Source organism: Otolemur garnettii, unplaced genomic scaffold, assembly GCF_000181295.1.
Source record: "Otolemur garnettii isolate 467f Iridium unplaced genomic scaffold, OtoGar3 scaffold00049, whole genome shotgun sequence".
In the NCBI taxonomy this organism is placed as follows: domain Eukaryota; kingdom Metazoa; phylum Chordata; class Mammalia; order Primates; family Galagidae; genus Otolemur; species Otolemur garnettii.
Genome location: NW_003852444.1, coordinates 6,798,520 through 6,812,523, shown reverse-complemented (window position 1 = coordinate 6,812,523; position 14,004 = coordinate 6,798,520). Strand labels below are relative to the sequence as shown.

The 14,004-nt window shown below is 43.1% G+C and overlaps 1 protein-coding gene across 1 annotated transcript in view; it reads right to left on the bottom strand.

The window, feature by feature from the left end:
• Positions 1-12,367: 12,367 nt before the first annotated feature.
• CREB3L2 (cAMP responsive element binding protein 3 like 2) overlaps positions 12,368-14,004 on the bottom strand; it is a 126,421-nt gene continuing 124,784 nt past the window's right edge. Inside the window, exon 12 of the mRNA XM_012806234.2 lies at positions 12,368-13,309. Coding sequence (XP_012661688.2) covers positions 13,234-13,309 — 76 coding nt within the window. The 3' untranslated portion in view covers positions 12,368-13,233. The remainder of the gene's footprint in view (positions 13,310-14,004) is intronic.

Here is a 14,004-nt window from a genome sequence, read left to right as displayed (position 1 = left end):
AGAGACTCACTCACTGCACGTCCTTGGTGTGCTAACAGTTAGGCAACGGTGAGGGAAGAGTAAGTGCTGATTCATCTTGAAGATTACAGCAGGTTCTTTAAGGGAGGTAATCTAAATAGAGTACAGCTTAAGTCAACAGAGACAAAAGAAAGCAGGGGTAAGACATAGGATGAAAACAGAAGGATTAAAGAAACTACAGTGAACCTTCACAGTTAACCACCTCCGTCCATTGACCACCTCCTTACATCGACCTAATTTTCATAAACCAGACATGCATCACATGTGCACATCAGTACAGTAGGCCCAGTTCCTTATGTTGACCTCCTCCATATGTTGACTAGCTTGTTACAGTCCCTTGGATGGTCAATGCACAGAGGTTCTGTGTATATGCTCGGTGATTAGACTCTCCCTGGCTCCACTGTTCAACTTGATCCCAGATATGAGCACTCACTTACAATCTCTGTCAGGACATGAAACACTCTCCTCTTGAACGACTAAATGGCCCTAGATTTCATATTACTGTCCTTTGGGAACTCTAAAAAATACTTAACATCATTCTATCCCATTGCAGGAATGCTTTTATATTTTATTTTATTTTTTGAGAATGTTAAGTCTTTTCATTGTCACTCTCAGAAAGATATAAATGTTATGATGGGCCCAGAACAACACTTACACTATACTTACAGGACTGAAATGAAAGTTATGAAACACTGTTAACCTCCTCTAGATGCAGTCCAGAATTTTCTATTTTATTCTGTGAAATTTCATCCCTTTCTGTTTTTCCTTTTCAAATTGTTAGTCACAGCAAACAAAATTGATTTCTTAACCTCTTGACTTAGCTTTAAAAATACTAAGCTAAAGAGAAATGAACATCCACTTATCATGACACACATATATAAGGCAACTAGTCATCGTGCATCATTAATGCTCTCTGAGGTGTGTGAGCGGACAGCAATTCCCATTCACTCAGACCTGTGAGGAAGCCTGACAATATAAAAGAGAGAGACCAAAACAAACAAAGAGGGAAAGAAAATTAAAACAAAGCAGGAATCAGAAATTTTTAAAAATAGTATAGTTATCAGTTTAATGTAAACATTCCAAATTGTATATAAAATCAGCACATTGTATACCACAAACATAGTAATGTACACAGTTATGATCTAATAAAAAAAGAGGAAAGACTAGAAGGAAAAATAATATTGGTTATAAATAAATCAATAAATACATATCCTGGGTTGAGACTATTAAAAAAATAAATAATATAATTAATATACTTAGATAAAAGGTATTGCTTCCAGAAAGCAAAACAAAATTCCAGGAATAAGAAAAAAAAATTAGAAGAGAGAATTTGAAATTAGAAAAAAGAGTGAAAAATAAAATTTTAATAAAAGAATTAGAAGCTAAAGTAGAAGAGATTATAATTTTTAAAGAGAGGAGATAGAAAACAATGAGTAAATATAAGAAAAGTAAGGGCTTAGCCTAGTAATTTCAAACACAAGGAGAGAAAATTAACCAAAGAAACTATTCAAAAATATTCCCAGAACTGAAAGAAATGAGTCTTCAGAATAAAAGATCCACTACAGTAAACAAAAAAGAGACGCCATAAAGCAAATCATCATTCTGGAACAACAACCAAAAAAAAAAAAAAAAAAAGGGAGAGAGAAAGAGAGAGAGAGAGAAAGAAAGTCAAAGGAAGCAAGAATCAAAATAGCATTGGACTTCTGTACAAGAGCGTTGGAAGCCAGCATATTAGGGTAATTCCATCAAAATTCTAAAGGCAGACTTTCCCAGCCAAATATTTTACACTCAGCCAAACTATCTGAGTAGACTGAGATATTAGGAGTCTTGCAAAAATCAAATAATTTACCACTAATGAACATTTTCTTCGGCAGCTACTAGAGAATGTACTCCCCCCAAACAGGAGAATAAACCAAGGAAAGAGAAGTTGTCTGATCCCGAGCATAGGAACGCCAAGACAGCAAAATAGGAAAGGGTTTTCCCAGTGCAGTGGCAACGAGAAGTCCCAGGATAACAGCTCTATGATAAGCCTAGACAGTAAATGGATTGGAGAAAGTGATTAGAGGTCCCTTGGAGAAGTGTCTTTTAAAAACAAAAGTACAACATTGATAAATTAATTTAGTTGAATATCAAGAAAATATTGATAGGCACTAAAACTGATGAGATGAAATAGTTGGTATATGTTTAGTGTATTATTCATATAAATAGAAAAAATATAAATGTGTGGGATAAATAAACATGAAAATAATCATTTCTATACATGTATACTAAATATTATAGATATGCACACATAAATGTACACACACTAATCAAATGGAAAAATGAGGCAATTATTAATCCCAGAAAAGAAGAAAATTTATACAAGGAAGGAAACCTAATCCTAAAATAATGCATGGCTTGGCAGGAAACAACATTTATGTTGTTTCACTGTATTAATGTGAACACTGCTGGGAATGGGGACAGAGAAGGGTGTGTGTGTGTGTGTGTGTGCGCACACGCGTACGTGCGTGCGTGTCTGGAGGTGCTCAGGTTCTCATACACTGTAAGAAGACCCTAATACCAAATGTCTGAAATTGATATATCAAGTATTAGCAGCATAAGTACATTATTGAAATACAGAGGTGAATGTGAGAAGAAATGGAAATTGGTTATTTCCAGGAAGTAGGACTTGTGGGTGGAAAACAATAGAATAATGGACTGCTATTTTCCAATAAAAGCTATTTATTTTTCAATAAAAGCTTTTTAGGGCCCATAGGGATTACAGGCGTGAGTCATCACCCCTGTACTCCCAGCACTTTGGGAGGCTGAGATAAGTGGATTGCTTGAGCTCAGGAGTTCGAGACTAGCCTGAACAAGAGTGAGACCTTGTCTCTACTAAAAACAGAAAACCTGAGGCAGGAGGATCGCTTGAGCCCAGGAGTTCCAGGTTGCTGTGAGTTATGATGATGTCATAGCACTCTACCCAGAATGACAGAGTGAGACTCTATGTCTCAAAGAAAAAAGGTTTTTCGGGCTTTAATTTTTAAAGCTCTGCACAGTATCACTGCAATAATATTTTTCACTTAATTGCATTGGAGGAGAATGTTGTCACTGGTCCCAACCGCCTTCTTTCTACCTTTCGTTTCCCTGATTATGCCATAAACGGTACTCCCTAACTCTAACTGACTTTCTCTGCAGCACACCCTCCCAGGTCAACTGAGACCCCCCGCCCATCACGCATGGTCCTGTAGTACCACCATATGGAATCATTTATGCAATATTACAAACACCACCTTAACTGTATTTTCTTTTGTGCATTCCTTTGCAATTTAAATGCTCTCACACCATAATAAAAACCTATATCAACCAAAAGCATTTAAACAATTACTAACCCAAGAAAGTAACACTTAGGGGATGGAAATCCATCCCTTTTCTGTCCCAGAGATCTCACTTACAGTTTTTCTTCTTGAGGATTTTCCCTTGAACTAGCCCAATCATGTGGAATCTCTCCCGCACTCATTGGGAAAGCGAACTTGCCATCTGTTTTGCAGTGATACTGGGGAGGGCGGTAGTTATGAACTCTCTGGCAGCCCCATTCCCAAATTCTTTTCACTTAACAAACATTAAACATTTGGAAACAGACTTCTCAGAGAACAGCACAACAGCCTCCCTGGCAGCTTTCATGATATTCCTCAATGGTTATTTTTGCCCCTCCATCTAAAAACAACAGCACAGAGGGAGGAGGAGAACACATGGGCTCCTCGCGGGGCCAGAACTCTTCTTTAAATTTGCCAAAATATCTAGCAACAGTTGTGCTCACTGGAAAACAGCATCGACCTGTGTGCCCTGCCCAGGCCCATCAAGTGATGACGGTGAAGCATCATCAGATGGTGCCTCGGACTATTGTATAGGAAATGACGGAGATGAGCCACTTTCCTCCTTCTTCCCCCTCTGGAGAGACAGGTACCTTGGAGAGTGTCTCAAATCCTCTTGAAAACTCAATCCTGAGAAAAAGACCATTGGCATCTTGCAAAGCAATTTATTTCATGAATAAACAAACTTCCTTCAGAGGGTTGTGGGTGACAAATAAATTGTGAATAGACTTGACAAAAGGCAAAAAGTCTTCTTAAAAAATAGCATCATTGGCTCAGCGCCTATAGCTCAACCAGCTAAGGCCCCAGCCACGTACACCTAAGGTGGCGGGTTCGAATCCCCAGCCCAGACCCACCAAACACCAATGACGGCTGCAACCAAAAAATAGCCGGGCGTTGTGGCGGGCGCCTGTAGTCCCAGCTACTTGGGAGGCGGAGGCAGGAGACTCACTTGAGCCCAGGAGTTGGAGGTTGCTGTGAGCTGTGATGCCATAGCACTCTACCCAGGGGGACAGCTTGAGGCTCTGTCTCAAAAAAAAAAAAAAATAGCATCATTAAGATTTTTAATATAACTTTTGAGATTAATGAAGATTTATCTCTGGGAGTAGGAAGACCGGATTCCAGAATGCAACTTACCCCCACCTCCATCCCCATGTAGTCCAAGAGGCACAATCAGTGTGTAGCTCCTTCCCTGGCTCATAGCCCTGCTGCCTCAGTGCTCAGGGCTTTCATTCCCATCCCTTGGATGAAACTAACACCCTCCCCACTGTAGCAGCCCGTATAGCCTATGGCTAGGAGGAGTGAGAGTTATAGGAAATACCTGTAATGGAACACCTTGGTGAAAAGGGCATGGAGAGAGATTTGGTTCTAACAAGCATGAGTGAGCTCGAGAGATGAGAGCAGTGGTGAATTGGCAGTCTCTACACCTGTGTTGAGAAGCACTGGCTCAGCCTTATATTAGGCTGGAGGAGAAGGCAGTCAAGAGGCATGTGCATTCTATCACGGATCCACTTACTCTGACTCTGTCTCCTCTCCTGCCTGCAGAACGCCAGCACAGTGTCTCTGCTGAAGATTACCAAGCTCTGCTAAAGACTAAGAGCTATCTGTTCTAAGAAGACCTTTACTCTTCTAAGTTGGAGTACTCTAAGTTAGAGTACCCTCTAAGATACTCTGTCTCTCTCTCTCCGGCTAAAGTAGATAGCCCTCAAGCGCCTAAGAGAAACTGTTCCTGAGCAAGGTAGCTTAGTCCAGAACCTACCTAAGCTGGGCCTGAGACCTGGCCAGTCCTGGGCCCTGACACCCCACCTCTTACTTCTACCACCTATACAGGATTTTTTCCTTTATTCCTTTTCTTGTGACTCCCAGAAAGTCAGCCACCAACTGGTTCAGACACGGTGAATTCAGATGACAGAGGACCAGGCAAGTACCATGAATGAGTGACCCAGCTTGAGTATGGGGAAGTGTGGCCACCAGGAGAGACTACACATCCAAGGAGCCACCACCACCCAGCTCCTGAAGTTGCAGAGTCTCCTTGTCTTTCAAGAGAAAGTGGAATCTGGAGTTTTATGGAAAACACACATGTTGAAAGACTAACCTATAAGCTTAACATCAGACCAAACCAGAAACATCTATGCACGAGCCAAGGGTTTACAATCTCTGATCTAGGCCAACTCTTTATTTTGACAAGTATCAATCTTCAAGCACTACAACCCAGCAGAACATGGCTCAAAGATAATGGCCTGGGAGTCAGCCTAGGATGCAAACCTCTCATTGGCAGCTGGTTTGCTGTATGGCCTTGAAAAATTGTCTTTCTCTTTTTGAATGCCTGTTTTCTCTACTTGAAAGAGGATAATTAACATAGCCTCCATAAAGTTTTGGGGGAAATAAGATTATAGATAATATATGAAAACCACCTAGGACGCAGTAGGCACTCCATAAATATCTCCTTCTCCCTCAAGGCCTGCAAGTTATAAGTGTGCCTAGGGAAAGACCCCATATACTTTTATATTCTGAATCCCTTTTGTCCCCCCTCCCACACTGTATCCCAGTGTTTCCTTGCCACTGCTGCCCTCATTCTCAGACGAATCAGGTGTGACTTAACCTGCATCCTAAAGTCTAGGACTTTAGACACCTGTTTTCCTTTTCCATGAACAAACCACACTACTCTCTGTAGGTCTCACTTTTCCTTTTTGAAACAGAAGTGATGACTGGTGTGAAAAGAGGTAATTAATCTTTATCCTATTAACCTAAATCATATTTGACCTAGCTGTGACATCCCAGATGCCCGTGAGTGTGGGATCAGTCATTGGTTTGATATATCAGTGCCCAAGAGATGTATGTTAAAGTGTAGGTTTTACAGTATTATTATTCAGCTATGGTAAGGCCAGCAGATGGGAGAAGACAGCCATTGAGGAGGAAAGAGAGCTTGTTACTCACAGTTCCCAGATGGGGTTTGGGCGAAAGTTGGGCATGAGCTTTTGCTGTGGTTGATGCAGGAAGCAACAGGTGAAACAAGTGAGCAGACTTAGGATTGGCTAGTTTGAATGACTTCACTGGGCTCTGGGGATAGGGTCTGTCTGTAGTTATCTGGTACCTGGCCCTTGGGTGACTAGGGCAGGGGACCAATGGCCGAGAGTATGACAGCCCTGTGAGAGCCCACCAATGCAGTGGCTGGAATATGGGCTCTGGATTGATTCATCTGCATAGGAAAAGCATGCTTGCAGGCTAATTGGTTAGCCCTGGCAGGGGCAGTCCCTCCAGGGTCAGTGCAGCCCTAGACGTCAAAACATTAGAAATACAGAAATGATGGCTCATACCTATAATCCTAGCTAGCATTCTGGAAGGCCGAGGCAGGCAGGAGGATCACTTAAGGCCAGGAGTTGGAGCAAGCCTGAGCAAGAGACCCTGTCTCTACTAAAAATGGAAAACAGCTGGGAAATTACCCAGGCACGGTGGTGCACAGCTGTAGTCCCAGCTACTCGAGAGACTGAGGCAAAGGGAGGGTCCTTGAGGCCCTGAGAGTTTGAGGTTGCTATGAGCTATGATCTTCCCACTACACTCTAATCTGAGAAATAGAGCAAGACTCTGTCTCAAAATAATAATAATAATAGAGAAATGCACAAAATGGAAGGGCACAATTAATGTAGAACATTCTCAAATCAGTATGGGATCTCTGCGTCATCGCTGGAAAGATGTCTGCATGTGGGGGAGGAGGATTCTATAGGAGGCTCCCAGCATAGAAAAGTAGGGGGACATGTTACCAAAGGCCTCTGCAGGGAAAGGACCTTCGTGTACAAACAGGAGAAGTCAAGGTGCTCAGAGGGAGGAGGAAGTGGCAGATTAATTCATCCTCGAGGCCAAAGCAGGGGTAGGTAAGCACAGCTGCTGGCCTTGCTCTCTAACACCCACAGGCACTTTTTCTGAGACTAAATGAAGCCCCGACTCGCTGGGAGTGGAGAAAGTCACAGTTGGATCCAGAGATTGCAATGGAATGAAGATTATTCTGCTTGAGTGCATTGACCTTTATCAACCGTCTCATCAGACTTTCTGGAGCACACGTCTGTGTAGACATCCTCTGCAACTGTTCATATAAACAAGGATCATTCCTCCCTGGCTCAAGTCCAAAGGATCTTTCTCAAGCATCCAGAGATGGGAAAAGCAAAATCAAATCCGTAGACTTGAAATCTAGTTAGGGGATAGTTGGAGGAGACAATGAAAATAGTAGTCAGGCTGCATACATCTCTAGAGACTGTGGTTTTTCTTCCTGTGACTGCCTGAAAAAGCAATTACATTTCTCAATAATCCTCCAGCAGAGACTTGGATCCAGGACCACACAGTGTAGCAATTTCTGGCTGGAGGCTCTCCTTTCAGTCTGACTAGATAACCAGGAAAGAGCAGCGAGGCACACATACACAAACCCATGCTCACACACACACAAAAACTGCTTTTAAAACCAGATTACTATCAGGATTTTAAAGACTGGGCAGCATTTTACTATTTAAGAAAAATATTTATTTGCAAGAAATGGAAATACAAAAGCATACAATTTCAATTCTTTTTTCAAACTAAGTACACGTATCCTACAAAGCATTTTTCCTTTTTTTTTTTTTTTTTGTATTTACTTAGCTATGATAAAGAATAAAAGCCATAAAAAAAACATGGCAAGAGGACAGACAATTGACTCCCAGTGTACTTAGATTACACACTGCTGGTCTATACAACCTGTTACTCAAGAGAGGAAAGCCCAGCTGTCAGCACTGACTTGAAACTCACTGTTGATTACAGCCCAGGGTCTGCTCAGCATTGTTTACCAAGGGTCACTTAGGGTTCGTCAGAGTGCTGGCATTTTTCATGGACTCAGATAGCAGACAGCATTTTATCTAACAGGGAGGTTTTCTAAGTCGTGTAGGCTGTGAGTCTATGGTGCAAAAAGTTAATGTTCTCGCCCAGCTGGTGAACAAAGGATGGGAACAGAGAAATCGAGCTAAAACCCCCAGTTTCCCTTCTCCCAGATGTAAAATGTGCCAGCTGGGACTCCCAGAAGACTGGATCAAAAACACTAGAGAGATACATATGGTGGATAACCCCAGAATGAGGGGAAGAGAGAACACTGCACAGCAGGACCAACGCAGGGGGCAGATGCTGTGATTCCTGCCCAGAGAACTTGAAAAGTTTACAGCGTGTTCACAAAGGACTCTGCTCAACCCGATGCTGAATGGGTGTACTTCCTATGCGACTTAGTTCTTTATCCGTCTCATCATAAATTGTCTCCCTGGTTTTCTATATCTCTAAAATTGAAAAACTTTAAACGTAGCACAGCACCCAACACCTTAGTAAGTGCTCAGGAAACACTATTTCCCTTCTTTCTAGAAACCACAACACAATAAAACATTCCTGAATTTTATGTTGCCAAAAATAACAAAACAAACCACCACCTAGTTTTTTTTTTCCTGTGTTAAGTGCTGACCCTTTGGCCACAGAGGCATGGAACATTAATCCTCAAATGGGCCAGGTTTCTTGCACTGAGAAAATGTTCTGCTGTATTTATAATACCTTTAATCCTGGCTGGTCATTTTTTGATGTGATTGCACCCCTACAAAATGAGATTTTCCTAATGGACATGGCCCTATTTCTTTTTTCCTGATGAGCAAATCTGATTTTGGCTCACTTCTAGAAAACCATTTTTGAGGCTTCGAAAAAAGCTCTTCCTCTCCCCCCACCACATCCATTGCAACCTAATAACCTAAGGCTATATGTAAAATCTCCCAGGGACAAGGGATTCCTCAGTCATCCTGGATTCATATATAAGGCACATTTAAGGCACAAATGAGTATCTAAGACAAGGGAGGAATGTGTGTGTTTGCGACAGAGACAGAGAGAGAGAGAGACATGCTTAACTAGCACTTTGGTCTTTTGAATACCTATTGTTGATCAAGTTCCCTCTATCTCTCCAATTCCTCAATGTCCCCTGGGGCCTCGGTGTTATTACTCCTTATTACTGAAAAATCCTAAGAGGGGTGAATGAACGAATGAATGAAAAATCTAAAACCTCTCTCTGGAATCCTCATAGTCCCATTCCATGGCACCCCTACCCTCTCCTGTAACTGCCCTCCCAGTGAGACTAAATAAAATGACTCTCAGTAGGGCACTGTGGCCTCACAGGTCCTGCCAGCCCAGTGCCGAAGTGCTGGTGTTTTTAACTCAGGTTTCTCAATGACTGGACTCAACAGAGCCAAATTAGTGACTCATGGCAGACGAAGGGGAGGTGGAAAGACTTCTCTTCCATCTCCAGTGTCCCTGTGTTAGCAAGACCAGCAAGGATGAGCCATTCCTTGACTGGTGGTGGGACTTCTCCCTTTCTGGGACATACTCAAATTCAGTTCTCATATGACATGTGTGTTCAGAGGAGCTGGCCTAGAGAGGCCTCCCATTCTGCCTTTCTGATTTTGCTGGGTCTAAAGGCACAGAAGGGAGGGGCTATGCAATGCTGAAAAATAATTTTAATAAAACACTTATGACAAAAATGCCAGACACTGACTTGCTGCCAGAATAAGGAAGAATCATTTCCACACTCCCACTTTACAGACACACAAGATTCACAGTTACCTTTTGGCATCTGAGCTGAACTGAGATTTAGAAAGAAAAATAAAAAACATGATGCTTATGGTTGGTTTGTAAATACACTAATCTAAAAGCTGCTTTCACAAACTATAAATTGGGTCTACCCAGCATTTATATTAACCAAAAGGTTATCTAATTTTCCCTATATTGGTGTCAAATCTCATCCCCACCCGCTGCCATAAAGGAGCAACCTAGTTCCCTGTCAGATTTTTATATAACACTCTCTTTATGTGAGTTAGACTCCAGAGTCCTAACACTTCACAGAAATGCTTTCTTAAAATGGGCACTGAGGCCTTTCATTTACAATATCCCTTTTTAAGTGCAAAGTCAAGAGCTGTGAAAAGAACCTTGCTGGGGGGGCGGGGGAGTCTGGGTTAGGAAGATCTCATCCAGTGAAAAATCAGTTGTTCTCCGAACTTCACAAGACATACCCTTTTCTAGAATAATCAAAGAAAGGGAAGAGGAAACCTTGTTTACATGAATGAAAAACAGAATTAGCAGGTTTATTCTTTGTGGGTCATGGTTGCTCTCACAGTGTCATAATTTATCAAAACACAAATTCAACATTAATGTGTGGCACTATTTGAAATCTTCTTAGCTGACATAACTAATGACTAGTTTATGGGGCCGCTCAGTGGAGAAAACAAATATTCTGAGCTTAATTCTGAACAGAAATTGTGCACACATCAGTTAATTATTTGGAACCGATCTGGTGTCCTCCAACCCTTCTGTGTCCTCTGGACCTCATTTTGTCCTCCTAAAGAATGACTGTTAGTTCCCTTTACTCATTTAAGCAAGGAGTGGCGGGCAGAGGTTTTTCTCAAAGAGCAGCCATGCAGTTCTTGGAATTCCCTTTAAAGGGCCATTTGAACTCCCCGGCTAATGCCCCATGCCTCTAATACAGATTCTATTCTGGAAGGACAGTTTCTCAGAACCCTGCTGCTCAGAGGTCTGCAAAGAGTGATGCCAAGCAAGGGTGAGAAGAGCAGGGGGGGGAAAGAAAATCCTCAAAGCTCTAAGGACAAGGGCTAGCAGTTTCCTTTTCCTTTGCCTTCCTCATTCAGAAGAGCAAGTCTTCTACTCTAGCTAATCCAGAAGCCTTAATTCAATCTGCTTCAGTTGCAGCAGGTGCGTGGGCTGGCCCAGTCTCCCACTTCTGCCCTTAAATACGAAACCTTTCCTCTCCCATTGCCCAAACAGGACTTGAGTTTTTCCTATCTTTTCACATTCTTTGGGCCCCACAAGCTGCCTATGCCTGATAATGACATGACATTTTACAAGAGAGGGTCAGTGGTGGCCATGGTTAGCAGACACCAGCTGGGCCCAGGAGGATCTAGAGCTGAGCGGAGCAGAGTGAAGCAGAAGAGCCTGCTAGGGAACACTTCTCCTACATAGCCAGGTCTCAGCCGCCAGGCCAAGGTAAGGGATACTGAGAACCATCCAGACAGCAGAGCTACCAGCACCACAGAGGTCCCAATTCAGCTCTCATACAGGACAAGAAGATGAACTTGGCCATCTCCCAGTCTGGAGCCCTCTCCATCACAGGAGAGCAAGGAATCACAGTGAGCCCTAATGCAGCCAGGCAGACAAGCAGGGATCCACTCATGAAGCAGGGTGACAAAGGGGATGACGCCCATTCCTGTATCTGCTATGGAATGACTGGGTGTGGGCTTAATCCCTGTAAGTAGGTTCCAATGACAATGTGGACGATATGTAAGAGAGAGAGAGGAAAAAGCTAAAGCTAAGGGCATTTCAGCTGATACTAAAAATAAAATACAAAATGTAAGCAAATTTCCTACACAAAATCTTTTACAAGCTAGGAAAACATATTTAAGGAAGGGGGTCTTCTACATTATATAATAAAAAAAAGCGATTTCCATTTCTTCTTTGTATGAAAGAGGAAAGATTGTTTTAAACTACAAAAGTTACTTTTAATCATTAAAAAACAAAAATAGAAGTAGGTTGGGAGTTAGGTTGTATCTCTTTGGGTGAGCTGCAAAGGAGCCAAACATGACTCTAAAAGCTAAGAATGTGGGTACACAAATGCCACCTACTCCAGCCCGCTTTGTTGAGGTGGAGGATGGGAGGAGGAGGACAGAGGGGAGTGCAGAGGGAGGAGGGGCCGGGCAGGTGTGGAAGGACAAGCCAGCAAGGCTTTCTGAAACGCCTGTGGTCAGGGACAGGGCTTCCCTTCCCTGCGTCTGTCCACAGAGCCACAGACCCAAGCAAGGCATGGCCCTTGCTTTCCCTCTGAGCTCATCCTTAGAGGCAGACATGTGCCCTGTGGGATTTCTCAATAGTAATGATTTTAGAAGCCTCCAATAAAAAAAAAAAAAAAAAAAAAAGGAGGAAAAAGAAAAAAGAGGAAAAAGGAAACAAAATGTTGTCCGGAAAGATTGGGGATCCCAGAGCCTAGGGTGCTCTCCTCACTCCAAAGGCCAGGAAGAGACCTTGCTCGCTTGAGGGGAGGCCTGGAATCTCTTCAGTGTGGCTGTCTAGCAAGAATACTCAGCAAGCTAATAAATACTATTTACACACGGGGAGGAGAAGCCGGGAGGCAGAACTATGGGTGTGTGGGGACCGGGTAATGGGAAGTCCTACAAGCAACGAGATGGGGCAGATTTGCCTGGAGTAGAGAAGCCTGATCCCTTCAGGCATTGCACTTGCGGCCTGAGAACGATGAGGGGAGCCCTCGCCTGCCAGAGCCGGCAACCCAGCGAGGGCTCTGAGGGGCAGAGTGGGCGGCGGGCTGCCATCGGCGCGTTCCCACCGGAGACCCTGCCGTGAGCAAGGGAGGACGTGAGTCAGTGCTTTGCCGAATCCCAACAGGCATTGTGGCATTTTTTGTGGCTAGCATCTGGGGTCTTGATTGAATGAGTCATTTCTTCTTCAAAGAGTGGGGGGTCACACCTCACAAGTGTGAATCAGGCAGTATCTTTTTGGCACTACTGGTGGAAACAAGCCTGCTTGTCCCACCCCACCCCTAAAATAATATCCTATGGCAGTAAGAGCAAGGGAGGGAGGGATGTGGGGTCCCTTCTGCACAGAGGGGTGTGGACTGGGGGGAAGGTGCTCTCTCACTGCAGGGGAAATCCCAGGCTGGCCTCCCATCTGAAGCCACTAATGCTCGTCCATGTCTTCATCAAGATCCAGTGGCAAAGAGGAAAAGCTTATGACAAAGGTGATTTCAGGGTATAAAGGTAGAATGAAGGGAAGTGGGGGAGAGGACTGAAGGAGAGCCTCCTTAGAAGGTGGTGTTCACTCTTCTGTCGAGTTCTACAACTTTGAGTGTTTCGTTCCCCTCCAGTTTGGCGCTGACCCTGTGAAGGCATTGAAAGGAAAAAGAAGTATTAGCCACCAACTGTTGACTACAATTCTCATGCTTTGTAGTGTGACACACTCATTGGATGACTGCAACTTAGTGGGCTGGCCCAGGCGTGTTTCTTGTCCCCACTGCTAGGCAATCTTTTCATCTACATTCCTACCTTTGTCCCCACCCAAGAGTAGGCACCCCCAACCCCGAGGATAACGTGGTGGCTTGACACTGATTTCTTACAAACTGCATTAAACTGTATTTACTAAGGATGTCTGGCCCAATGCTGCACTCTGGGGAGGAGGAAATAACAGAATGCCTCAGACTAGAAGAGTTAATAATCCAGACAAAGATTTTTAACAATTTGAAATAACAATAAATCTATAAAAAATACATTATTAAATTTTGTAACCACCCAGAAAGTCTCCAGCCATTCATTCAGAGGAGGGCTAGGAGGCTTTGTTATCTGGGAGACATCACAGAACAATTGGGATCTGGAGGGGCTTGAAAAGCTTAGTGGAGAGAAACTTGCACCTTGAGTCAAGTGACCAAGGAACCCAGTCTTAATGCTTCCAGTAGCAGCTCCAGATTCTCTTTATAATGGGAATAAAATTAATCAACACTTGGGGCAATTAAAAGAATTTATGTGATACCATTTACATATTTCTAATCTAAAAGTCTGAAATCTGAAATGGATCCAAA